Source organism: Neovison vison, chromosome 12 (assembly GCF_020171115.1).
Source record: "Neovison vison isolate M4711 chromosome 12, ASM_NN_V1, whole genome shotgun sequence".
NCBI classification, from domain to species: domain Eukaryota; kingdom Metazoa; phylum Chordata; class Mammalia; order Carnivora; family Mustelidae; genus Neogale; species Neogale vison.
Window position 1 is genome coordinate 100,848,998 of NC_058102.1, and position 24,583 is coordinate 100,873,580.

The 24,583-nt window shown below is 43.7% G+C and overlaps 1 protein-coding gene and 1 non-coding gene across 4 annotated transcripts in view; both read left to right on the forward strand.

Moving 5' to 3' along the window:
* The window catches only part of HSD17B6 (hydroxysteroid 17-beta dehydrogenase 6), a 46,408-nt gene that overhangs the window by 14,091 nt on the left and 7,734 nt on the right, over positions 1-24,583 (forward strand). For 2 of the 3 annotated variants that reach the window (XM_044228531.1, XM_044228529.1), the window contains exons 2-3: positions 21,674-22,006; positions 23,595-23,853. In XM_044228531.1, coding sequence (XP_044084466.1) covers positions 21,694-22,006; positions 23,595-23,853 — 572 coding nt within the window. In that variant the 5' untranslated portion in view covers positions 21,674-21,693. The remainder of the gene's footprint in view (positions 1-21,673; positions 22,007-23,594; positions 23,854-24,583) is intronic. The other variant, XM_044228530.1, reaches the window with a different exon arrangement.
* On the forward strand, positions 4,681-4,785 carry LOC122892791. Its single transcript, XR_006381478.1, has one exon. It is a non-coding gene; the product is annotated as a U6 spliceosomal RNA (small nuclear RNA).

Consider the following 24,583-nt stretch of genomic DNA (forward strand, 5'->3'; position numbering starts at 1 on the left):
TCCATTGAGCATCCGACTGTTGATCTCAGCTCGGGTCTTGATCTCAGGGTTGTGAGTTCAGGCCCCATGTTGGGCTCTGTGGTAGGCGTGGAGCCTACTTAAAAAACATTTATCCCTTTAAGAACCCTATATGGTAGATACTAATATTATCCTATTTTATAGATTGGGAAATATGTGGAGAATTTAAATACTTTGTCCAAGGTCACACCAGCTAGTAAGTCTCTACAGTTAACCCCTAAGCTACATGCTGTGTCTCTCCAAGCGGTTGTCATGAGAATTAAATGAGGTAAAGTGAGAGGTCCCTAGCACAGTTCACAGGCCACAAGCACACTGTGGCAGTAAGCTATAGAATTCTGTACAAATGCTCTGGTATGGAGGCTGTTATCCTACGTGCCACTGGGAGGCAGTATTGCCATTCAGCTTTCATCCACCTGGGTGCAAAACCCCTTTGTCCCTCAAGCCTTATACTGTACGCCATCCTCTTTACATTTCCTATATACATCTACTGTCATCCTCTTTGGGTAATCCATCAGTCCTAGGTCTCCCCAAGTTTTTTGCAGACTTGGATACTTACCTCATGGACTTCCCTTCCAGTTCAACTCCTATTGTTATTCTGGATGTTTTTAGCATGTAAAAGGTGATCCATATGATAGATCCACAGATAGTTAATGAACATTTATGTTGGGCACTTAGCTAGGTTCTGGGGAGGAAAAAAAATAAAGACATGGTTTCTGTTTCTGAGAAAGTTATAACCTAGTTGGAGCAATGGACACAAATCAAAAAGTGAAATAAAAGTGTTATAGATGCATTTATAACCAGCTGTCTTTTGGCATCATCATTTTCCTTAAGACTTGGGTAATATTGGTACAGGAAGCACAGCCACAAAATAGTAAATGGCATGGCACGTTCCGGAAATTGCCAATAGTTCCATATGGACAGAGCTCGGACTTGAAGGGAAGGCCTGGGAGAGATGGGGCTAAGGGGCAAGCCATGGCCAGAGCATTGCATGCCAAGCTAAGGAGTGTGGAAATAAAAATTATTCATCTTCCATTTTATTCCACTTTGGTTAAAATTAAAATAAAATATTGATCATATCAGTATTTGATGAGATGTCTTGGGAGTAAATAATCTTGTTGAAACAAGTAAGTAGGAAATTTGAAATACTTCTCTGCTAGTTGTTTTCCTCTTTTTAAAAAAGATTTTTATTTATTTGTTTGACAGACAGAGATCACAAGCAGGCAGAGAGGCAGACAGAGAGAGAGGAAGGGAAGCAGGCTCCCTGCTGAGCAGGGGTGGGGGGCTTGATTCCAGGACCCTGGGATCATGACCTGAGCTGAAGGCAGAGGCTTTAACCCACTGAGCCACCCAGGCGCCCCGACCCTATGTATTTCTTTCGTAGTTCCCACCAATATGTAATGATGTATTTATTTGTGGGAATATATATTTAATGTCTATCTTTCCTGCTAAGACGAAGATTTAAAATATCATGTCTACTTTACTCACCTCTACTATGTCCAGTAACTTGATAGGACCTAGTGCATAGTTGGGACTCTGTTTATGGAAGATATGGGTGAAACCAGGTGGGAGATGTCGGGCAGGTACTTGGATCTGAGGAGCTGGATCTCAGGAATGATCTGGACTAAAGGCAGAGATTTGCAAGTCATTAGCACTCAGATCAGGGTGGAAGCTGGTGATGACTGAGGATATAGATAGTCAGAAGAGAAGAAAGACTAGGATAGAACTCTTAAAAGATATTGACTTTAAAAACTGGGGAGAGAAAGAGGAGCCAGCAAAGGACAGTGTAAATGAATAGGAGTATAAACAGAAGAAGAGCTGGGAAGGGTCATTTCATAAGTGCCAAGGGAGGAGAGTTGTGAAAGGATGCTGATACCAGTTCCAGTGTGGGTGGAGAGTGTTTCCCACACATCCGAACCAATTCTTCAAACACTAGCTGGGTGTCCTACAATTCAACTTGATTCTGACATTAGCTACCTGGAGACAGTCTCAGATTCCATAGGTTAAGGATTCAACCACACAAGACTGCCCCACTTCAGATGGTGATCGTAAGCCCAGCTTGTCACTTGTGCTTCTGACCAACTGGCTACAAACCAGAGGGTCCCACACATCGCTCCTTGGGTTGGATTACTTTTCTAGAACTGCTCACAGACCTCAGGAAGCCCATTTACTCAGTAGATTACCAATTTTTACAAAGGAAGTGAAACAACCACCAGATGAGGAGATAAGGCAAAGTGTGTGAGAAAGGTCTTGGAGCTTCCAAGCTCTCTCCAGATTCTCCCTGAATCTAATCTACATGTGTTCACCAACCTGGAAGCTCTCTGAACCTTGCCCTTTTGGGTTTTATGGTGGCTTTATTACATAGGCACAATAGAGTAAATCGTTGGCCATTGGTGATTAAACTATCTCTAGCCCCTCTCTCTCCCTGAGGTCTGGGGTGGGACTGAAAATTCCAGCTTCTGTTCCTGGTTGGTTTCCCTGGCAGCCAATGAAGTGCTTTCCAAAAATCACCTCATTAACATAAGCCCAGTTGTGGTAGAAAGATTCTCGTTAGGAATCTTGGTCTGAAGTGATTTCAGGGACTGAGGACAAAAGGCCAAACATTATAAGGAAAGATGCTCCTGTTGCTTTTTTTCTTTTCTTTTTTTTTTTTTTTTTAAAAGATTTTATTTATTTATTTTTCAGAGAGAGAGAGTGTACAAGCAGGGGGAGCAGCAGACAGAGGGAGAAGCAGGCTTCCTGCTGAGCAAGGAGCCTGATGCTGGACTCAATCCCAGGACCCTGGGATCATGACCTAAGCTGAAGGCAGACGCTTAACCAACTGAGCCACCCAGGCATCCTTTCCATTGCTCTTTATCCCTCAGGCAGTTCCAAGGGCTTTGGGAGCTGTGAGCCAGAAACATGGACAAAGACCAAACATACATGAAAAATAAATATTCGGTCATCTGAAAGACCAAATATATATTCACAATATTGCATGCTGATATATGCTACATTATGGATGAACCTTGAAAACGTTATGCTAAACAAAAGGAGTCAGTCTTAAAAGGCCTCATATTGTGGGATTCCCTGTATGTGAAATGTCCAGAAGAAGCAAATCCAGAGACATGGAAAGTAGATAAGAGGTTGCCTAAGGCTAGAGAAGGGAAGAGTGGTGACTGCTAAGGAGTATAGGATTTCTTTTGGGGTGAAGAAAGTGTTCTGAAACGAGATACCCTGTGAATATACTAAAATGCAGTGAACTGTATACTTTGAAAGGGTTAATTGTTTGGTGTGTGAACTGTGTCAGTAAAGGTGTCTGACTCCATGAAGGCTGAGATCCCAGGTTTGTGCAGCTGATCTCAGATTGGCAGTCTGGGTGGGCTCTGCTTAAATTAGCTGACCTCCTTACTCCATTCTCCAGCAGGGGTTTCATATTTTAGTATTCCAACTTAAATCAGAGAATGGGGGCCGAAGGTGTGGAAATTGCTCTGGTTGGCCAGGGAAGCTCTTTTCTTTCTGCTTTTTATTTTATTATAACAGGTCTGGTTCTTCAGCTGAGCAAGGATGACATGGGTGAAGATTGTGAACTTGGTCCAAGGGCGTGGAGTGCCTCCCCCTTACCACAAGAGGGAGATGTTGTGCAAGCAGGGCAGAAGGTGCTGTGCTGCACCCCCCAGCATCCCCCTCTCTGGCCCCGGCCCCCAGATTCATGAAGTCCTTTCTAGCTATAGGACTGGACTTTGCCTGAGCCGGTAGTGTGTGTGTGTTGGGTTGAGGACAGGGAGGAGATAAGGTCTGTATGGAGAGAGGTCTTGGTAATGAATTTTTTTATTTTCTCAAAAGATCTTTCAACTTTGATTCCTGAAAGAAATTTCATCACCATTGTTTCTTCTGATTTTTAAATCTGCACTCCTTTGGAGTTTGGGAAAGTATGGGAAACTTGGGAAAGTTTGGGAGTGATTTTATCCTTGCAAATAAGATCCCCTGGGTATGCCTATAAATTGAGATTCTTGACATTGGGGAAAATCAGCTCTCTGTAGTTCATGCTGATAGCTGTGGGGTAAGTTCGTGAAACTGTGGGTAAGCAAAAGGAGGCTTCTTTAATTAAGTCATGAGAATTGTTTTGCTGAAGCTTGGTAGTCTCATTTGGGTCTTGCCCTAAACTGACCCCCACCAATACCACCCCCTCCTGTGGCTGGCAAGCTCTTTGCAGTGGCAGTGGTGAAAAATTTTTTTTTCTTTTTATTTTTTACTCACTTGGCCACTAAACACAGTTTAATAGTCCCATTATTCCTTCCCACTTGTTAAATTTCTAATTCTGTGGTGAACAAAGAAGTAAAATTCCAAAGGCGGTTAAACAAGAAATGTTTGAAATCCGACATATAGTCAGTCCCAAACAGGTATTCCTCAGGTAACATTTTTCCTTTCTCTTTATGGAATCTTATATGCTGATAGGAGATAAAGTGTGATATAACCAAAAACTGTCCGCACAAGGCAGCAGTTGCTGGAGTATTTGCTTATTTTTCCCCACTTGGCAGAGGTGAAGTCAGTTGTTGGAATGAGGCTGAGATTAGAGAATCTGTTAAGTTTTATTCTTGGACAGATGCAGCATCTTCAAAAAGAGTTTGAGGTAACCTAAAGTAAAAGACACATAGACATTAAGGATAATAAAATGCAAATTGAGTGCTTGCTTTGGCAGCACATATACTAAAATTGGAATGATAGAGAAGATTAGCTTGGCCTCTGTGCAAGGATGGCATGCAAATTCATGAAGTGTTCCATATTTAAAAAAATAAATAAAATGCAAATGGAGTACAAAAAGAAAAAGAAAAAAGAAAATCAAAGTGATAGAAGAGCAAAGAAAAATGCTGTCTACAAAGCCTAAGAGAATTACTCTGATTGAACATTAAATTTGGCTTTGAATTTGTAAGATAATATGAAGAACTTTTTAAAAGTGTTTTTAAAAAACATTTTATTTATTTATTTGACAGAGTGATGCTGAGAGAGGGAACACAAGCAGGGGAGGTGGCAGAGGGAGAAGCAGGCTTCCTGCTGAGCAGGGAGCCAGATACAATGCTCCATTCCAGGACCCTGAGATCATGACCTGAGCCGAAGGCTGATGCAAACGACTGGGCCACCCAGGCCAAGAACTAGGTAATTTAAAAATAATCAGTAGCAGAGCGCCTGGGTGGCTCAGTCAGTTAAGCATCTGCTTTTGGTAGGTTATGATTTCAGAGTCCTGTGTTTGAGCCCCACGTCCAGCTCCCTGCTCACCGGGGAGCCTGCTTCTCCCTCTCTCTCTACTTTCCTGCTCCTGCTCTCTCACTTGCTCTATCTGAAATAAATAGATAAAATCTTAAAAAAAAAAAATCAGTAGCATACTATTTACTTAGATGAAGTCTCAAAAAAGAAAAAAAAAAAAAGAAAGATAAAATCTCTCCTGGTGCTGAATGAGTGACAGGATTTATTTATTTATTTAAAAAGATTTCCTTTATTCATTTGAGAGAGATGCAGAGAGAGAGCGTGAGCAGGGGGAGAGGCAGAGGAAGAGGGAGAAACAGACTCCCTGTTGAGCATGGAGCCTGATGTGGGGCTCGATCCCAGAACCCGGAGATCATGACCTGAGCTGAAGGCAGACATTTAACCATCTGAGCCACCCGGGAGCCCCATGACAGGATTTATTGTGTGGAGTCTTGCACAGTGTATGGATTCATATTGTTCTTCATAAGAATTTCATAAGCAAATGCAGAGTTTTTCAGACAATTTTTCTTCTTTTTTTTTTTTATCAAAGATCTATTTTTCTTTTTCTTTTTTTTCTTCTTCTTTTTCTAATTTGAGTCCAACACGTATAAATCATAAGTGGACAGTTCAGTGAATTTTCACAAAATTAATACTTACATTGCAATCACACAGGTCAAGAAATAGAACATTACCAGTACCACAGACAACCTTCTAATACCTCCCTGGGTCTTTGACCCCGCCTACCTCCCCAAGGGTAACCACCAATCTGATTTGTAGCAACATAGATCAGTTTTGCCTCTTTGTAACTTTGTGTAGGTGGAATCTACACAAAGTTCTTTTGTGTCACAATATTATGTTTGTGAGATTCATACATCCAGTTGTGCGTAGGTGTAGTTCATTTTTGTTACTGTATAGCGTTACATTGTGTGCACACATTTCAACTTCTTTATTTATTCAACTGTTGTGTATTTGGGCTGTTTTCAGCTTTTTGGTGCTGCTACAAACACATCTTATGATGCACATGTGCACATATTTTGTCGTTGTTATATATCTAAAAGTAGAATCAATTATTTTAAGGAAGGTGGGTTTTTATCTTTGGTAGATAAGGACAAACCATTTTTCAAATTGATTGACTCAATTAACTCTTTCAGTGTACATGCTAGATTGTTCCATATTCTTGCCAGCACTTGACATTGCCAACCATTTTTCAGTTAAAACATAATGGTGGGTGTCAGTGGCATCTGATTATGATGAATGATTATTGACTTGAGTACCACCTGTATGTCCAATATGGGAACAAAGAGTGTTGTGGTGGATCGGACCATGAATTGTCTGATATATATATATAAAATTTTATATATTCGAGAGAGAGAGCATGTGAGCATAGTAGGGAGGGGCAGAGGGAGAGAGGATTTTTTAAAAAAAAGATTATTTATTTATTTATTTATTTGAGAGAGAGAGAGAGAGCATGCATGAGAAGAGGGAGGGGCAGAGGTAGAGGGAGAAGGAGGTTTCTGTTGAGCAAGGAGCCTGATGTGGAGCTTGATCCCAGGACCCAGGATCATGACCTGAGCCAAAGGCAGATGCTTTTTTTTTTTTTTTAAAGTTTTTATTTATTTATTTGACAGAGAGAAATCACAAGTAGATGGAGAGGCAGGCAGAGAGAGAGGGAAGCAGGCTCCCCGCTGAGCAGAGAGCCCGATGCGGGACTCGATCCCAGGACCCTGAGATCATGACCTGAGCCGAAGGCAGCGGCTTAACCCACTGAGCCACCCAGGCGCCCCAAAGGCAGAAGCTTAGCTGACTGAGTCACCCAGGTCCTCCCCCTAGCCATGTGCTGATCATAGACTAGCTCTTAGGATCAGTGATGAGACTGATAGGAGTCTATAGACAAAGTCAGGTCTGAAGATTTGAAAAGAGGGAATAAAGGCTATTCCTTATTTTGCAGTGCACTATACTGCAGAGAGATGGGTCCTCTGCTTGAGACTGAAGGAAGTCAGGGTGAATTAGCATTGCCCAGTATGGTGACAAAGAGCTGGTAGAAGTGATGAAGGATGTTTGCCATGCATGGAGTTTGACTTCTGAATGCGCCAGGTAGTTTGAGTTCTCATGATGAAATTTCCTTCTGTTATAGCCTGCAGGAAGAGGTAGGGCTCATAGAGAAAGGCCTAGAATGGCACTGATAAAACGACCACCAAAATAATGCTAATAATATCTAATAATTTTATAGTGTTTTATGTATGTTAACTCATTTAACTTTCTTAACAAATCACCGAGGTGTTCTTTTCCCATTTAAAGATGAGCTCCCAGGGATGCCTGGGTGGCTCAGTTGGTTGAGCGGCTGCCTTTGGCTCAGGTCGTGATCCCGGCGTCCTGGGATCGAGTCCCACTTCGGGCTCCTTGCTTGGCGGGGGGCCTGCTTCTCCCTCTGCCTCTGCCTGCCACTCTGTCTGCCTATGCTTGCTCTCGCTTCTCTCTCTATGACAAATAAATAAATAAAATCTTAAAAAAAAAATAAAGATGAGCTCCCAGGTACAGAGAGGTTAATTCACTTACCCAAGGCCACACTACAAGTAAGTGATAAATAAAGTCTGAATTTGAACCCAGGTAATCTGGCCTCTGAATCCAGGCTCAGTAATTGATGCTATCCACTGAATTAGGGTTGGGAGCAGGGGAACTCATGCAGACAGATTCTTGGAAAGGAAGAAAAGGAAAAGTAGGCAGGAGTTAGCCGGGTATTCTCACTGGTATCAACTAATAGGCTCCCAAAAACGTGTTCTGACAAACGGAATACATTTGCACTGTTGATGAAGGGGAAAACCGTGGAAGCCTGAAACATCTCCAGGTTTGGATATTAGAGTCTTCAGCACACAGCAAGCACAATGGCTGAGTAGGGAAGCCCAGTTTAGCAGAGAGAGCCTAACATTGAGGATTGCCAGTCTTCCCTCCTTCTCACACCTATGTCAGGTGTTTATGATTGCTCTTCTGAGGGATAGATGATGAGTATCATAGCTAGTTTCTTTTGGGTTTCCTGGTTGTAGAGAAACCAATCAGGGACAGTAGTTCATATATTATGATACTAAATCATATTATATATGATTTATATTTCTAATACCCATGCCAGTGGCTAGGGACCCTGTATTTGCCCCAGATTCTGAGACAACCAGAGAGGTCAATTCCTGGGGCTCCAAAGGGGCCCTGGCACTGAGACCTGGGCTGGAGGGTGGGATCTGGAGACTGATAATGGGGAGGGAGGAACAAAGGAGGGACACCCTAGTGGGTGCTTAGGTGGAGATTAAACCATCTTCACTTCCTCTTGGAGCCCCTAGACGTATTCCACTTCCCTACACCCCGTTATACTTTTGTTTCCTATTCCCCTAGCTTCTCCTTTTCCCCTTGTACTTACATTGCCCCATCCACAAATATAAATAACCTTCCCTTGGAAAAGAGCTCACTCTAAATGGGGAAAGGAGGAAGGAAATCTCAGGCTGGGAAATGGCCAGATGACCTGTGTAGTTCATGGAGATAATCTCAGGACCAAGTCTCCAAAGGCAGAATGGGCCAATGACTGCACTGTTGGTAAAGAAAAGGCTCTGTAGGTGTTTCCTACAGTCATGTTTGGACTCAAGTATCTCCTGCCCAAGGAGGTAGCTCAGTGAAGATACTTCCTAAGCAGAACCCAGCCCGCAGTACCGCTTATCTCCCTGAAACTTCTCCCAGGCTTTCCCTTTTCTCCTTCCAGTCTCCTTCACGTTATACCCCACTCTTGCCAGCATTTATTATTTCTTGTCTTTTCTGGCTCCTATATGTACGTTGACTGTATATGTGGGTTTGTTTCTAGGCTCTTTTTTATTTTATTTTATTTTTATTTTTTTAAAAGATTATTTATTTATTTATTTGTCATAGAGAGAGAAGCGAGAGCAAGCACAGGCAGACAGAGAGGCAGGCAGAGGCAGAGGGAGAAGCAGGCTCCCTGCCAAGCAAGGAGCCTGATGCGGGACTTGATCCCAGGACCCTAAGATCATGACCTGAGCCGAAGGCAGCGGCTTAACACACTGAGCCACCCAGGTGCCCCTGTTTCTAGGCTCTTGATTCTGTTCCCTTGGGGTGTGTGTGTGTGTGTGTGTTTATGCCAGTAACATACCTCTTTAATTATTATAGCTGTGCAGTATAGTTTGAAATCAGGAAGTGTGATGCTTCCAGCTTTGTTGTTCTTTCTTGGTATTAAATTGACTATTTAGGGTCTCTTGTGCTTCCCTAAGAATGTTAGGGTTGTTTTTTCTACTTCATGAAAAATGCCATTGGAATTTTGATAGGATTGCATTTGAGCTGCAGGTGGCTCTGGGTAGTATGGACATTTAACAATATGAGTCCTTTTTTAAAAACATTTTTTGATTTAAGTAATCTCTGCACCCAATGTGGGGTTTGTACTCCTGACCCAGAGACCAAGAGTTGCATGCTCTTCCAACTGAGCCCTGATAATATTAATTCTTCTGATCCATAAACATGGGATATCTTTCCATTTATTTGTGTATTCTACTATTTTTTTCATTAAAGTCTTATAGCTTTCATTGTACAGATCTTTTACCTCTTTGGTTAAATTTATTCCTAAGTATTTTGTTGTCTTTGATGCTACTGTAAGTGGGTTTGCTTTCTTTATTTCTTTTTCAGGTAGTTCATTATTATTATATTGAAATGCAACTGATTTTTGTAGGTTGATTTTTTTATGCTGCAGTTTTACTGAATTTGTTTATTCCAAGGGTTTCTTGGTGGAATCTAGGATTTTCTTTCTTTTTTTTCCCCTTAGCTCCATACCCACCTCTAGAATTTTCTATATATGTTGAACCATCCTTGCATTTCAGGGATTTGAAACTGGAAATCATCCTAGGACCCCCCACCCCATCCAATCACTAGGTCCTAGGGCATCTGCCTCTTGTATATTTCTAATTGCTCCCTTCTTCCTCATACCCACTGCATGATCAACTCTTTTACCTCCTGCATGTCTTTGTTCAGATGTTTGTTTCTCAGTGAGGCCTACTCTGACAACTATATTTAATGCTGTAAACCATCCTCCCTCCAGCCCTCTTGATCCCCCCTATTCTGCTCTTTTTCTTTTTTCCAAAGTGCATATCCTCTTCTAATATATTTATTATATCTATTGTTTATTTTACTTTTTAAAAAGTTTTCTTGAAATATAATTCACATATATAATTCATACATTTAAAGTTTATAATTCAGTAACTCCTAATATATTCACAAGTTGTGGGGTCATCACCAAAATCAATTTTAGAATATTTTTATTACCCTAAAAAGACTTCTCTTACTCTTTAGCCATCACCTCCCATTTTCCCTCAACTCCTTGAACCCAACTCTAGGCAACTACTCACCTACTCTTTGTTTCTATAGATTTGCCTATTCCGGAAATTTCTATAAATTGAATCATACAGTGTGTGGTCTTTTGCAACAGACTATTTTTGTTGCAAAAAAATAGTGAGTGTATTTCACTGAGTGTAATGTTTTCAAGGTGCCAAAGGAACTGTACCATTTTACATTTTCACCAGCAGTGAATGAGGGGTGATCACTTAATGAAGTGGCTGACACTGCATTAATTAAACTAAATGTTTAATTAGTTTATGTTTAGTTTAATAAGCTAAATGTTTATTAAATGTATGGATGAGAAAATGTAGGGCACAATCTACATTGTTTAGCATGCCATCCAAGGACTTTCCTGATCAGGTCCTTAACCTATTTTCCCAGCATCATCTGTGGCTTCTCCATGGCCTTTAGCCTTACAGACCTCTCTGCCTTCTCCCATCCTATTCTGGCAGCCTGAGGTATACTTCTTGTCCTTCTGCTTAGTGTGCTGAGCTTTTGTTCACCTCGAATACTACTCTGCCCTTAAACCTTTGGCATAATAGGTGCTTTCTCTTGCTGTTCTCTCCACATTTTCTTTTTTAAATTAATTAATTAATTAATTAATTAGTTTGAGAGAGAGAGCGAGAACATGAGAAGCAGACTCCCTGCCAAGCAGGGAGCTGGATGTGGGACTCGATCCCAGGACTCAAGGATCATGACCTGAGCCAAAGGCAGTCCCTTAACCAACAGCCACACAGGCACCCTCTCCACATTTTCTTAATAATTTTATTTCTATTTCTATTTCCCCTCCTAGTTCTGTGAGCTTCTTAAGGACTGTCACTGTTCTATTCATTTTTTTTTTAAGATTTTATTTATTTATTTGACAGACAAGTAGGCAGAGAGGCAGGCAGAGACAGAGAGAGGAGGAAGCAGGCTCCCCGCCGAGCAGAGAGCCCAATCCACCAGCAGGTTTGAGAAAACAGTGAGTTTTCCAACTGGATTGTGTTAAAAAACAAAACTCAACTGAGTAAATTTGAGGATCTAATTGACTCTGTTAAATGATTCATGGATTGGGCAGTATCCCATCTTGCAAGGAGAAGGGAGCTGCACTAAGCTTGGAAAAAGAAAGGTTTTTAAAGGCACAAGGACGGTGTTAAAAAAAAAAGAAGAAGAAGAAATTTGTTAACAACGAATGCATTCTTTAGGCAAGGTTGCCTTCCTAAGGGAGATAGAGTCTATGGAGGATTATCTCCTAGTGTTGACCAGGAAATTCCATTTTGGCTGCTGAAAGGTTATATTCCTGGAGAAGTTGAAATTGTAGTTAGCTTAGGTATTAAATCATGGTTTACTGACATGGGGCCTTAACATAAGTGACTCCATTTGGGGCATGTGGTTTTCTTTTTAACATTCCCCCCTTCCGATCAGACCCTCAGTTTAAGTGAGAGATGTGATAAAAAAAAAAAAGTTGTTTTTTTTTTTGAGATGTCCTAAAAATTAAGGCATCAGCGCCACTCAGCTACTATTCTGTAGTTTTTGCAGCTGTTAACAAACAAAATTCAATAAATTTAAAGATCTAATTGGCTTTATTAAATGATTCATGAATCAGGCATCATCCCATCTAGAGGGGAGCTCAGAAGAGCCGTGAAAAATGGAAGGTTTTTATAGGAAGGAGGGTGGGACAGGAAAGTTATTAGCAAAGGAAAAGGATTATTCTAGGCAAGGTTGCTTTCGCTTAGGGGGAAAGCTGGGGGTCTTACCTTGAAGATCATCCTGTCTTCTTTGGAGGATGGAGAGGGCCCATATGGCCAACTAATAGGTGCCCATCAACAAATTCCTGATTAAGATTATATTTGTGGGCTATGTTGAAACTGTAGTTAAATTGGGTATTAAGCCCTGGTGTGCATTTAGCCTTAACTAAATGCACAGTTCTGGGTCTGTGGTTTCATAGCTTTTGTTGATCCTTTGTTTGGTATTCACTGGTCATGACTTTTTTTCCTTAATCTCTGAGATATCCACAGGTTACAATCTCAGGTTCACGATTTTTGAGTTAGTCATCCTCTTTGTGCTTTTTTTGATGTTCGAGTCTTAGGGAGGTCATTTGCTTGGTGGTTAGTGGCTGCGAATGTGCATGTAAAACTTTTGAGAGAATATGACATACTAGGAATAATGGAGGGCCTTGTACACCCAACTGAAGTTTTAGATTATTTTTAGTAGGTTCAATGCTTTTCAGGTAGTAACATCAGCAGAGCTGTGCTTTGGGAAAATTAAGCAGACAGCACCACGTAGATGAGAGGGGAAGGGATTGATCCCGTAGGGATAGTGAGAAGGCTTATATGATAGGCCAGGCAACAGGCACTGAGTGTTGAAGGCTTGATTGAACAATGAATGTGACCGTAGGAATGAAGAAGAGGGGACAGGTGCTCTGGACACAACGGAGCCTGACTCTACAGCCTCATTTCCTCAAAGAATGCATTGGGCCAGGAAGAGGAAGTGTCAGAGCGTTAAGACTAAAATGTAATACAAATAGAAATTGGGAATACTAGAGGAGAAGCACTTTTAGGAGATAAGATGATGAGTCTGCCATGGGTATACTGAGTGTCTAGCTAAACGTCTGGCTGGAGAGTAATTCAGGAAATTAAAAAACTATAGGACAAAGCCTCAGGAAATGGTCAGGTTGGGGATACAGATCTGGGCAGCTCTGTGGAGGTGAGAGTTGGAACCTTAAGAGGAGACAAGATGGCCAAGGAGAGAGTGAGGAACAGGCAGGGAAGGATTCTGGGACAGAACACTGGGGAATCTTTGTACTTAGGGTGTAGGAAGGAGAGGAGGAGCAGACTAGGTGGAAGTGTTGGGCCCCCCCAAAATTGGGTACCCCAATAATGGGTCTGTGATTAAAGGAGCGAGACTGATACAAAGTGAAAGTCAAGCAAAGCTTTATTTCGCGCCAAGCATCAGGAATCAAACCCGACGGTCAAACAGACTGGTCTGGGCGGCCCCTACAGAGAGGACAACCCCTCCCTGCTTTCCAGACTAACTTTTATAGAGCAAAGGCCATGTGGTTGGGCCTGGCCACTCACAGGTGGCCAATGAAATTGTAACACACAGAGAAAGCTGCACAGTCATGCTAGGCGACCAACTGAATTACGATTTACCCTAGTAGACATTTGAACCAGCCTATCACCTAGTTCAGAATTGGCGCCCAAAAGGTGCCCAAAGGGCAGGGCCCATACTCCTTGGTAGCTAGGAAACAGTATGTGCCCCCAAAGATTGAATACCTCCACCTGGCCTGACCTACCCTTGTACTGGTTTCCCGAAACTTGCTTTTAAGTAAGTTCCCCTGGGGGGTTGGGAGGGGAGCCATTTTAAGTTTTACAGCAAAATGGCAGTTCAACCAGGGTGGGGCCGCTCGGCTGAATAGGCCCTTACAGAAGGGAAGGGGTGCTGTGATGGAAGCAGGAGAACCAGGAGAGTGGAGTATCTCAGAAGTCAAGGGAGGAACGTGTTCCCAGAATTGGATGGTCAAAATGAAGCCGGTGATGGCTTCTGACTGTGAGAGCAGGGAGCTTAGGTGGAAAAAGTAGGCCAGAGCCGGACCATGGGAAGTCTTCTGGGGAGAGATAGTATGGCGTGGTGATTTGATCCTGTCTCTACTACTCACTATCTGTTTGACTTTGGGCATTTCATTTCATTTTTGCCTTAATTTGTGCCTCAGTGTCCTCATCTGAAAAGTAGGCATAATGCCTGCATGTACGTTGTGAGGTTGTATGTGTGTGTATGTTGTTTTGAACAGTGTCTGGTACAAGGAAAGTTCTAAATTACTGTTCACTATTATGATTATGTGCCAAGCTGAGGAATTTTGACTTTATCTGTGGGTGATGGGGTCATGGATAGGCTTCAGCAAGGGCATGGCATGGTCAGAAAGCAATCTCCTCCTTCATCCAAGATCCAGTTGGAATTTGAGAACAAGATACAATTACTAGAAAAAAGAAAGTGCTAGCTATTGTGGTGATATCTGAGAAGGAGGAGAGATAAAAAGCCTTAAGGATTGTCTCCTTGGTCCTTGGTGAGCCCTGAGTTTCCGGAGAGGGATGGGGATGGAGGTGGAGTATAAGGGGTTGGGAACACATGGGCAGGGAGACAATAAGGGACCTGTACATATGTTCTTTGAATATTTTGACCATATGGGGTAAGAGAGGTTGTCATTTGGAGGGTGGCAGGATAGCATGGTCTTAGGGAGGAGAAAAGACAAAAGAGCAGCCCAGAGTACAGACAATATAGAGACATTTAAAGCAAGGATGTCCTCAGTGGACATGGCAGCTCCTGAAATGAGAGACAAAATGTGGGTATGAATTAGACTGTGCAGGTTGTTGGTTTAGAAATGAGGATGACAAGGTAGTGTAAGGGCCTATTTAGCCAGAGTGGCCCCACCCCGGTTGAACTGCCATTTTGTTGTTTATGCAATAAAACTTAAATTGATCCTGCCGCTCCCCCCCAGAACTTACTTAAAAACAAGTCCCGGAAACCAGTCCCCGGTAACAAAGTCCAGGTACAAGGGTGGGTCAGGCCAGGTGGAGGTATTCAATCAGTGGGGGCACATACTGTCTCCTAGCAACCAAGGAATATGGGCCCCACCCTTTGGGCACCTTTTGGGTGCCAATTCTGACCAAGGTGATAGGCTGGTTCAAATGTCTACTAGGGTAAACTGTAATTCAGTTGGTCACCTAGCATGACTGTGCAGCTTTCTCTGTGTGTTACAATTTCATTGGCCACCTGTGAGTGGCCAGGCCCAACCACATGGCCTTTGCTCTATAAAAGTTAGTCTGTAAGGGAGAGAGGGGTCGCCCTCTCTTGTAAGGGGTGCGGCCCCGAACGTTTGGTTTGATTCTTTTTTTTTTTTTTGTTTTAAGATTTTATTTATTTGATGGAGAGAGATCACAAGTAGGCAGAGAGGCAAGCAGAGAGAGAGAGGAGGAAGCAGGCTCTGTGCCAAGCAGAGAGCCCGATGCGGGACTTGATCCCAGAACCCTGAGATCATGACCTGAGCTGAAGGCAGAGGCTTAACCCACTAAGCCACCCAGGCGCCCTTGGTTTGATTCTTGATGCTTGGCGCGAAATAAAGCTTTGCTTGACCTTCGCTTTGTATCAGTCTCACTCCTTTAATCACTGCCCCATTATTGGGGGACCCAACAGTAGAGCTTATCTGGATTTTGGCAGGGAGTCAAGAGGTCAGCTCATCTGTGGAAGGAGAGCCTGATGAACATGAGGCTGGGAAATTGAGAAGGTTGGAGATTTGGAAGGCAGCTATGCTCACCACTATACCACCAACGCAGGTTGGAGATTTGGGATGGGTCTTATTGGGAACACACAAGGGGAGGGTCAGATGGAGGCAAACAGAAGGTCTGCCTTGTGTCAGCAAAGTCCAGCGGAGATGGGGTATTATTGATTTGCTGTGGAAATCGCTGGTTTGTTTTCTAGCCTTTCTCTAGTGCCACTTGGCAGCTGGCAACGAGGGAATGTGGATAGTAAAGGCTTTGGGACACCAGTAAAACACCCCTCAAGTGGCTGGCCCCAGGACTTACACTGAATAAGGAGGCAAATGAAGCCATAAGAGGACCGTAATAATATGAGACTGAGCAAAGGGAGGGCACTGTAGGAGGAGGGAGACAGGGAGAGGTGAGGGAAGGAGGGGGAGAGATACGAAGGGGCTGTAGTCAGAGAGGGCAGTTTCAGCTTTCAAGATCTTTGTGGAAGAGCAGTTTCAAACGATGATGAAGACCAAGGATGGCGAGGGTCTGGCCTGAAGTAAAGAGTAGATCTTAATTTATGCATTACGGTTATGAAGGTGTTTTCTGAGTTCAACTTCAAAACTCCTTAAAGAAAATTAACCAGGTGGTGTCCTTTGGATGAGAAGGAAAGAGACAATACGGTGTGAGAAAGCTAAGTTCAGTTGATGGACAACTGAATCAAGAAATAGTAGTATAAACGTATAAATCTCCTGAGTCAAAGGCAGAAACATAAGTGATTGCATGGCTTTTGCAGACAAATGGTTATAAAAACAAGCAGGCCACTTGGGGTTTGATCTTTGAAGTACTCAAGGCATATTTAGGGAATTTGATTCATGTTCAGGTTTGGTGCCTGGAGAGTCTCTCTGGCCTGGCATGTTTCTTCTATGAGTGCAGTCCTCTCGCTGCTGGCTATGCGGTTGAAGAGTAAGACCCCGGAAGGCTGTGCGGCCTGAACTGCTCTCTGATGGGGGAAATGGATTTTCATCTTTGATTAACATCAGGAAGTGACTCTTAGTCAATAAACAGGCAGGAGGAAGCCCTGTTACTATAGCACACTGGAGAATGCAGAATGCAGGTGCACAGGAGAGCCAGAAGCATCTGGCTAGAGAATGGAAAGCTCTCAGGTTGTAGAGAGAAAGTTGGGAATGGGAGAGAAATCATGGGTAGGTGGAGGGAGAGGGGAAAAAAGGAAGTGGGGAGAGGGAGGGAATACTAAAGTTGGGAGGGGGCTAGGGATAGCGAAAGTCTCTAAGGAATTTTGGAAGCAGGGTTTCCAGGACCTTGAGGGGCAATAGCTATTGTTGGGAAAAGGTCATTTATTACTGTCTAGTGAAACCTTAGTTATGAGACCCTTTAGATGTTTGTCAGTGGATCATAGGCTTGGGGGATGATTGCCAACATGTATCTTGGGGAGCAGAGATAAGGGAAGTTTCTGAAAGAAAATTTTTTTTTTAAAGATTTTATTTATTTATTTATTTGAGAGAGAGAGAGGGAGAGAGAGCGTGAGAGGGGAGAAGGTCAGAGGGAGAAGCAGACTCCCTGTGGAGCTGGGAGCCCAATGCGGAACTCGATCCCGCGACTCCGGGACTCCAGGACCATGACCCAAGTCGAAGGCAGTCGCCCAACCCACTGAGCCACCCAGACGCCCCAGAATTTTTATATGTTTAAGTAGACTTACAGGGTCCTGTGGGTCGGGCTGAAATTGCCTTTTGGCCTTAATGAACTGTCAGCATCCAGGCAGCTGAGTTCCTAGAGGAATGTCACTCCGCCTGTCAATGGGCTGTTAAGTAGTAAGGAAATTTAATAATTTTTCTTCTGCCTTTGTTTCCCATGTCAACACTATCTACCGGAGATAGCATCAGATCCCACAGGTGAAAGGTTCAATCCTGCAAGACTGCCCCCCTCCCCCACCCCCAGCCCCTACTGCAGATGCCAGCCACAAGCCCAGCTTATCACCGGTACTTCTGACTGACAGGCTACACGTTGGAAGTCCCAAGATCACTGGAAGTTCCAATGATTCCCTTTTTGGGTTCTATTAATTTGCTAAAATTAATTTGCCCTCACAGAACTCACAGAAATGCTTAACTCTACAGAACAAACTGGAGGTCTCCAGGGGAGAGGGGTAGGTAGGTGGGCGGAAGGAATGAAGGGGGCTAAGAGCACATTTATCATGATGAGCACTGAGTAATATAGAATTGTCAAATCAGTATATTGTACACCTGAAACTGATGTACCACTGTATGTTAACTCTGCTGGAATTTTAAAAAAATCAACTCACAGAATGGGGCGCCTGGGTGGCTCAGTGGGTTAAGGCCTCTGCTTTTGGCTCAGGTCATGATCCCAGGGTCCTGGGATCGAGCCCCACATCGGGCTCTCTGCTCAGCACAGAGCCTCTCACCCCCTCTCTCTGCCTGTCTCTCTGCCTACTTGTGATCTCTCTCTGTCAAATAAATAAATAAAATCTTTTAAAAAAAAAATCAACTCACAGAAATATTTTTTGTGCTACATTTCTGGTTTATTATAAAAGGATATAACTCAGGAACAGCCAGATGGAAGAGATGCGCAGGGCAAGATGTGGGGAAGGGACACAGAGCTTGCAAGCTCCCTCTAAGCATGCGGCTCTCCCTAGTCTCCATGTGTTCACCAACCTGGAAGCTCTCTGGACCCCATTCTTTTGTGTTTTTGTGGAAGCTTTTTTAATGGAAGTTTTTATGGAAGCTAGGCATGATTGATTTAAATCATTGACCTTTAGTGATTGGATTCAATCTCCAGTCCCTGGGGCACCTGGGTGGCTCAGTGGGTTAAGCCGCTGCCTTCGGCTCAGGTCATGATCTCAGGGTCCTGGGATCCGAGTCCTGCATCGGGCTCTCTGCTCAGCAGGGAGCCTGCTTCCTCCTCTCTCTCTCTCTGCCTGCCTCTCTGCCTACTTGTGATCTCTCTCTGTCAAATAAATAAATAAAATCTTAAAAAAAAAAAAAATCTCCAGTCCCTCTCCCCCTCCCAGAGGTAGAGGGGTGGGTGGGACTCATTCCAACTCTCTGATCACATTGTTGGTTCCCTCATTCTTAGGCCCCTAGGTAGCCTCATTAACATAATAAGACAGCTTTGTTCTCCTCCCTTAGGAAATTCTAAGTGTTTTAAGCATTGTGCGGGGAAATGGACAAGACCACATATATATTTTTATTTATAAATCACAGCATCACAACCCTTCATTCTCTTGTAGCTACTGCCTTCTTTCCTCTCCTTCCCAGACTCTTTTAAAAGGAGTCTCTACTTGGCTCTACTTCTGCCCTCCAGTCCATTCATTCACCCACTGCTGGCTGGTTTTTACTAATTCCCTATGAGTCCTGTTTAAATCACCAGTAACCTGCCAGTATTCAGTGGAGCTCCGTGTTGAGAGCTGATCCTCATTAAGCCCCTCTTCCCTTAGCTTCCTTTTACTTTCTTTCTACTACTTCTCTGGCTCATTCGTCCTGTTACTCTTTTCTCCCTTTGTCTCCCCCACCCTCAGGATATTTTTGTTTCCTTTATCTATCTAACAGCATTTATCCAACCACACAGCCCCGGCTGTATACCTTCACTATGCCAGCTGCAGAGGAATCCATAGCCTGGGCTCGAAAGGGCTTCATAGTCTACAAGTCGGAGGAAGCAGTGTGACGTCATGATAAGTTCAAGTACAGGCTGCAGCTGGGATGTGGGGTGGGGGTGGGGGGGAGTGGTCCCTTTTGTTAGATCAGGGGTCGGGTTAAGAGGGGTCCAAAAGTCTTCTGCCTGGACCCCTCTCCCCCTGCTTTGCCCTGAGCTATACTTCATCTCTCAGTGCTCATCTATAAAATAATGCGGCGGTTGTGGAGGTGTATTGCTCAGATGTCTTTTCAAGAGAATCTGCTTTGAGGAGTCAAGTTGACTCACAGCCTCCAGCTATTGTTTTTGGATCTGTGATGGCCTATATACTGAGGCACGCTTCTCCTGGGCACCCCCAGCTAGTGACGGAGCATGGTGGCAGCAATGGAGCCCAGCCAGTTCTGCCCAGTGCAGGGTTCTACTGGACAGTCTCAGCTCAAAGGCCCCCCATTTGCCTGGCTGAGACTTTCTGAGGGTCCTATTCGTTAAGGAGCCTCCTCTCAACTCCTCCCTCCTCTTTCTCCTTTCAGAGGCTATCAGACCTGCACGACCACCTACGCCTGCACTCTCCCCTTTATCCTCTCGTGGTATTTTCCCTACCAAATCACTCACATGCCTGAATGTTTTGGCATTTGAACCTGACACAGGGATACGACAGGACCTGCCTTAGAGGGCTGTTGTGAGAATTCAGTGAGTTCGTATATGGGGACTGCTTAGAAAAGAGCCTGGTACACAGCAAGTGTTAGGCTATTGTTGTTGTTAGCTATTGTTAACGATTATTTTATTACCCTTTAGATCTCAACTTCTATTTACTCTCTCTCCAGAAACCTCAGATCTCCTAGAGTGCTCCTGCAGCATCTTGTCCTTAATTCTGTTCCATTGCTTTGTTTTCTTGTTGGCCTTCACCCTTAGATAGTAAATTCAATGAATAATGGAAACTTGTTGGGTTTACTGTTGTTTATCCATGCCTAACATTGTGTCTGACTCATAGTAGGTGTTGAATTGGTGTTTGTTGAATCAAAATGATCGTTGAGCTGAGTATTAATGGATGAGTGTTATTGGCCAAATGGTTGAGGACTGGGAAAGAAGGGATTGTTGAGAGAATTGTGTACTGGGCCATGAAAGGCCTGTACTGTGTGGGGTACTGGAAGCTGCTATGACTAAAGAGTGCATGCAAGAGGGATGTGGCAAAAAAAGAAGCCTAAGGAGTAAAGTCAAGGGCCAGAGCACCTTGATGGCCTGAATGCCAAGCCAAAGAGTGTGAATGGCATAGATTCACCTCATGCAGGTGTCATGTGCAGCCCTTATGATGTGGTGGGCTCATGCCCATCTGTGATGGTGTCTTACGTCCTTATGTATCATATGTTACTGCACCCAACACTATAGGTTGCCCCCAAATGGTGGCTGTTTCTCTAGAACTACATGAAGAAATGTAGGCCTCTCTGAACATTCATTTCAACAACGCATCTGTTTGATCTTTATTTACAAACTGCCTTGGCTGCAGTATCTCCCCCAGACAGTTGGGTCTCTTAACCCACGTCTTTGCCTTCCTCACAGCCCTGTTAAATATACCTTCCACTCGCGCTGTGGTACAGATCTCTCAAGCTACATCTGCCCATCCTACTCCTCAGTGTAATACCTCCAGATAACAGCACACTCTGGTTGCCTGTAAGATAATGTCCAGATTCCTTAGTGTGGCCCAGAAGGAATGCTCTGGTCTGGGCATCTGGGTCCTCTGTATGCTCTGTGGCACACCATGCTGAAGTGCTTGTAGGCATCAGGAAAGCATGCTGCCCACCACTTCCTTCAAATACACGCTGTGGCTGCCTGGAATGTTCTTCATCTGGGTCTGCTTCTTGAACTCTTAGCTATCTTACAGGAAGTAGTTGCCAAAACACTGCCCCCTGTGAAGCCATTTCTGACTTGTTAGGCCTCAAGTCCCACTCGTTTGCAGCCTCGTCAGACTGTTTGTTGTTATGACACCAGCCACACTGCATGGCACTCGTCCTGTTACCTCCGATGCCCTCTCTGGACTATGGCTCCCGGAGTATTGGTGACTGTGGAGTCCCCAGCCCCAGGAGCAGTGTCTGGCACATAGCATATCCTCAGTAGATAACTGGTTAAAGAGAAAAGGACAGAAGGGAATGAAAGCTGGTCTCTTTCTTTTGAAGCAGAAGGGAGTCCCCTCACCATGTGGCTGTGCCTGGCAGCCCTCGTGGGCCTCTACTTCCTCCTGCGCTGGTACCGGGAGAGGCAGGTGGTGAGCCACCTCCGAGAGAAGTACGTCTTCATCACGGGCTGTGACTCGGGCTTCGGGAACCTGCTGGCCCGGCAGCTGGACCTGCGAGGCTTGAGGGTGCTGGCCGCGTGTCTGACGGAGCAGGGGGCCCAGCAGCTGAGAGGCCAGACGTCAGACAGGCTGGAGACGGTGATCCTGGACGTCACCAAGACAGAGAGCATCTTGGCAGCCGCCCAGTGGGTGAAGGAGCGAGTGGGGGACAGAGGTAAGGAGAAGTAGTTTCTCATTTCATTTACTTGGGCATGAAGTTGTTAAAAGTTTTCTCTCTACATGTAATACCCCAAAGTAGGGCCTAAAAGGCTTTCTCATTTGAAGGATAGTCGTGATCTTCAGTGGTGTTTCATTTCCTTAACAATGTTTACCTTGAAAAATGAGCCAAATAGATCTGAAGCTATTATCTCACCTTGCCAGTGGGTATTTATAACCATAGCTCTTTATGTTTATGTTTAAAGAATTTTCAAGTATTCTTAAGAAACTGATCTTCTCCCCTTGGCTACCGTTTAAAATAGAGTCATTCCTGGGCACCTGGGTGGCTCAGTTGGTTAAGCGTCTGTCTTTAACTCAGGTCCTGATCCCAGGGTCCTGGAATTGAGTCCTACATGGAGGGGCAGGGGAAGGAGGGTCCCTGCTCAGCGGGGAGTCTGCTTCTCCCTCTCCCCCTGCCACTCTCCCTGCTTTTGTGCCCTCTCTCTCTGACAAATAAATAAATAAATGAAATCTTTAAAAAAATTAAGTTATATTTAGCATACATATTTTATATGATATGTCTTATACTTCTGGTATCTAATGTCTTTGTGAGTCTTTTTTTGCTTCTTTTGATTCTGTTGGTTCTTGCATTTGGTGTTTTGTTTCCTTCTGTATTTTGATTTATGACTATGAACTACAATTTTTCTTAGTAACTCTGGTGATTCCCTGACGCCTGATATAAAGATTTTTCCAGAGAGGATCCATGTTTGCTTCTATCATGTGCCAGGGGTGCTCAGAAGCCTTGACCACCTTGAACTTAATTCTTGGCTTGACATTTTTGGACCATCCAGATAGTGGGAATTGGGCTGCAAACTCTAAGGAGAAATGGCTTGTAATAATGATTCCTCAGGGTTGGTAGGGATGATTCTTGCTCCCTCCCCACAACGGCAAAGTTCAAGGTGGACAGTTTTACTCTCAGTCCTTTGGAAGGACTTTCTATCTCACCCTTACATGGATAGCATAGCCATTAAAGATCCCAGTTTAATGAAGAAAGTATTTTTTATGAGAATACCTACCTTAGGTGGGTCCTGGACTTCATATCTTATTGTATATTTTTTTGAGGCTATAAATATTGAAATTCAAGTTCACACTGGTTGGCAAATTCCCTCAAATCAAAAGCCAGCACCAATGTTCTCTTTATTGTCTCTGGATTCCTGCCTTTTCTTAGTTTTTGCCCTGACCTTCCTCTACTTTCTTGTTAACTGATGGATTTAAGAACATCAAAAAAAATAGGGGCACCTGGGTGGCTCGTTAAGTGTCACCTTCGGCTCAGGTCATGATCCCAGGGTCCTGGGATTGAGCCGTGCATTGGGTTCCCTGTTCGGCAGGAAGCCTGCTTCTCCCTCTCCCTCTCCCTCTGCTGCTCCCCTGCTTGTGTTCCCTCTCTCTGTCAAATAAATAAATAAGTAAATAATCTTAAAAAAAAAGGAACATTAAAAAATATATTTTGTCTAACATTTTTAGTTGCTGTCAGCTGGAAGACGAATTAAGGTAAATAGTCTGTCGGTTTTGTCTGAAACTGAACTTCTGCTTTGACTTTGTTTTAGGACTCTGGGGCATGGTCAACAATGCAGGCATCTTCCACCCACACTGCTACATCGAGTGGCTGAAGATGGAAACCTATATGGATGTCTTCAAAGTGAACCTCATTGGTTTGATTGAGTTGACCTTGAGCATGCTTCCCTTGGTGAGGAGAGCACGTGGGAGGATTGTTAATGTCTCCAGCATTCTGGGACGAATTGCTTCCTTTGGAGGAATCTACTGTAGCTCCAAGTATGGAGTAGAAGCCTTTTCAGATATTCTGAGGTAGTGCTCTTAAGTTAAAACAAAAGCAACAAATATGTCATAGGCACTGTGCTAATTGCTTTTGCCTACATTATTTTATTTCATTACTCCAAAAAGCTTGATTTATAGATATTATTACTAGTTTGTTTTATGTAGGAAACTGAGGCTCCGATTTAAGTCTCTTTCCCATGTTCTCCTGCCGCAACTCAGATTTGTCAGAACTGTGTTTTGATTGTAGGTCTTTGTTTCCTTCCACCACATCACACTTTAATTCTCAAGATTTAGCCTGATAAAATTTCATTTCTCAGGGCACCTGGGTAACTCACACAGTTAAGCGTCTTATCCCAGGGTCCTGGGATCAAGCCCCACATTGGCCTCACTGCTCAGCGGGGAGTCTGCTTCTCTCTCTGCCTGCTGCTCCCCCTGTTTGTACTCTCTGTGTCCAGTAAATACATAAAATCTTTTAAAAAAATTTCATTTCTGAAGAGAAGATGACTGTCTTCTTTCCTCCTTACAGTGAGCCTGTCCTTGTCTCTCTATGGTGACTCTCTTTGTCTCTGGGTACTCATCTGCTTTACTCTGTATCTCTTTTCTTTATCTAAGCACTTCTTTTTGTAGACCTTCCGTTCCTTCGCCCGCCATGGCCCATTATGGCCCTGGGCCTACCTCCTGGTTTTTTTTCCAGGCACTGTTTCAGGCTTGTGTCGCTCTGTCAGCTGCTTCCTTTTTATATTTCCCTTTACCTTTTCAT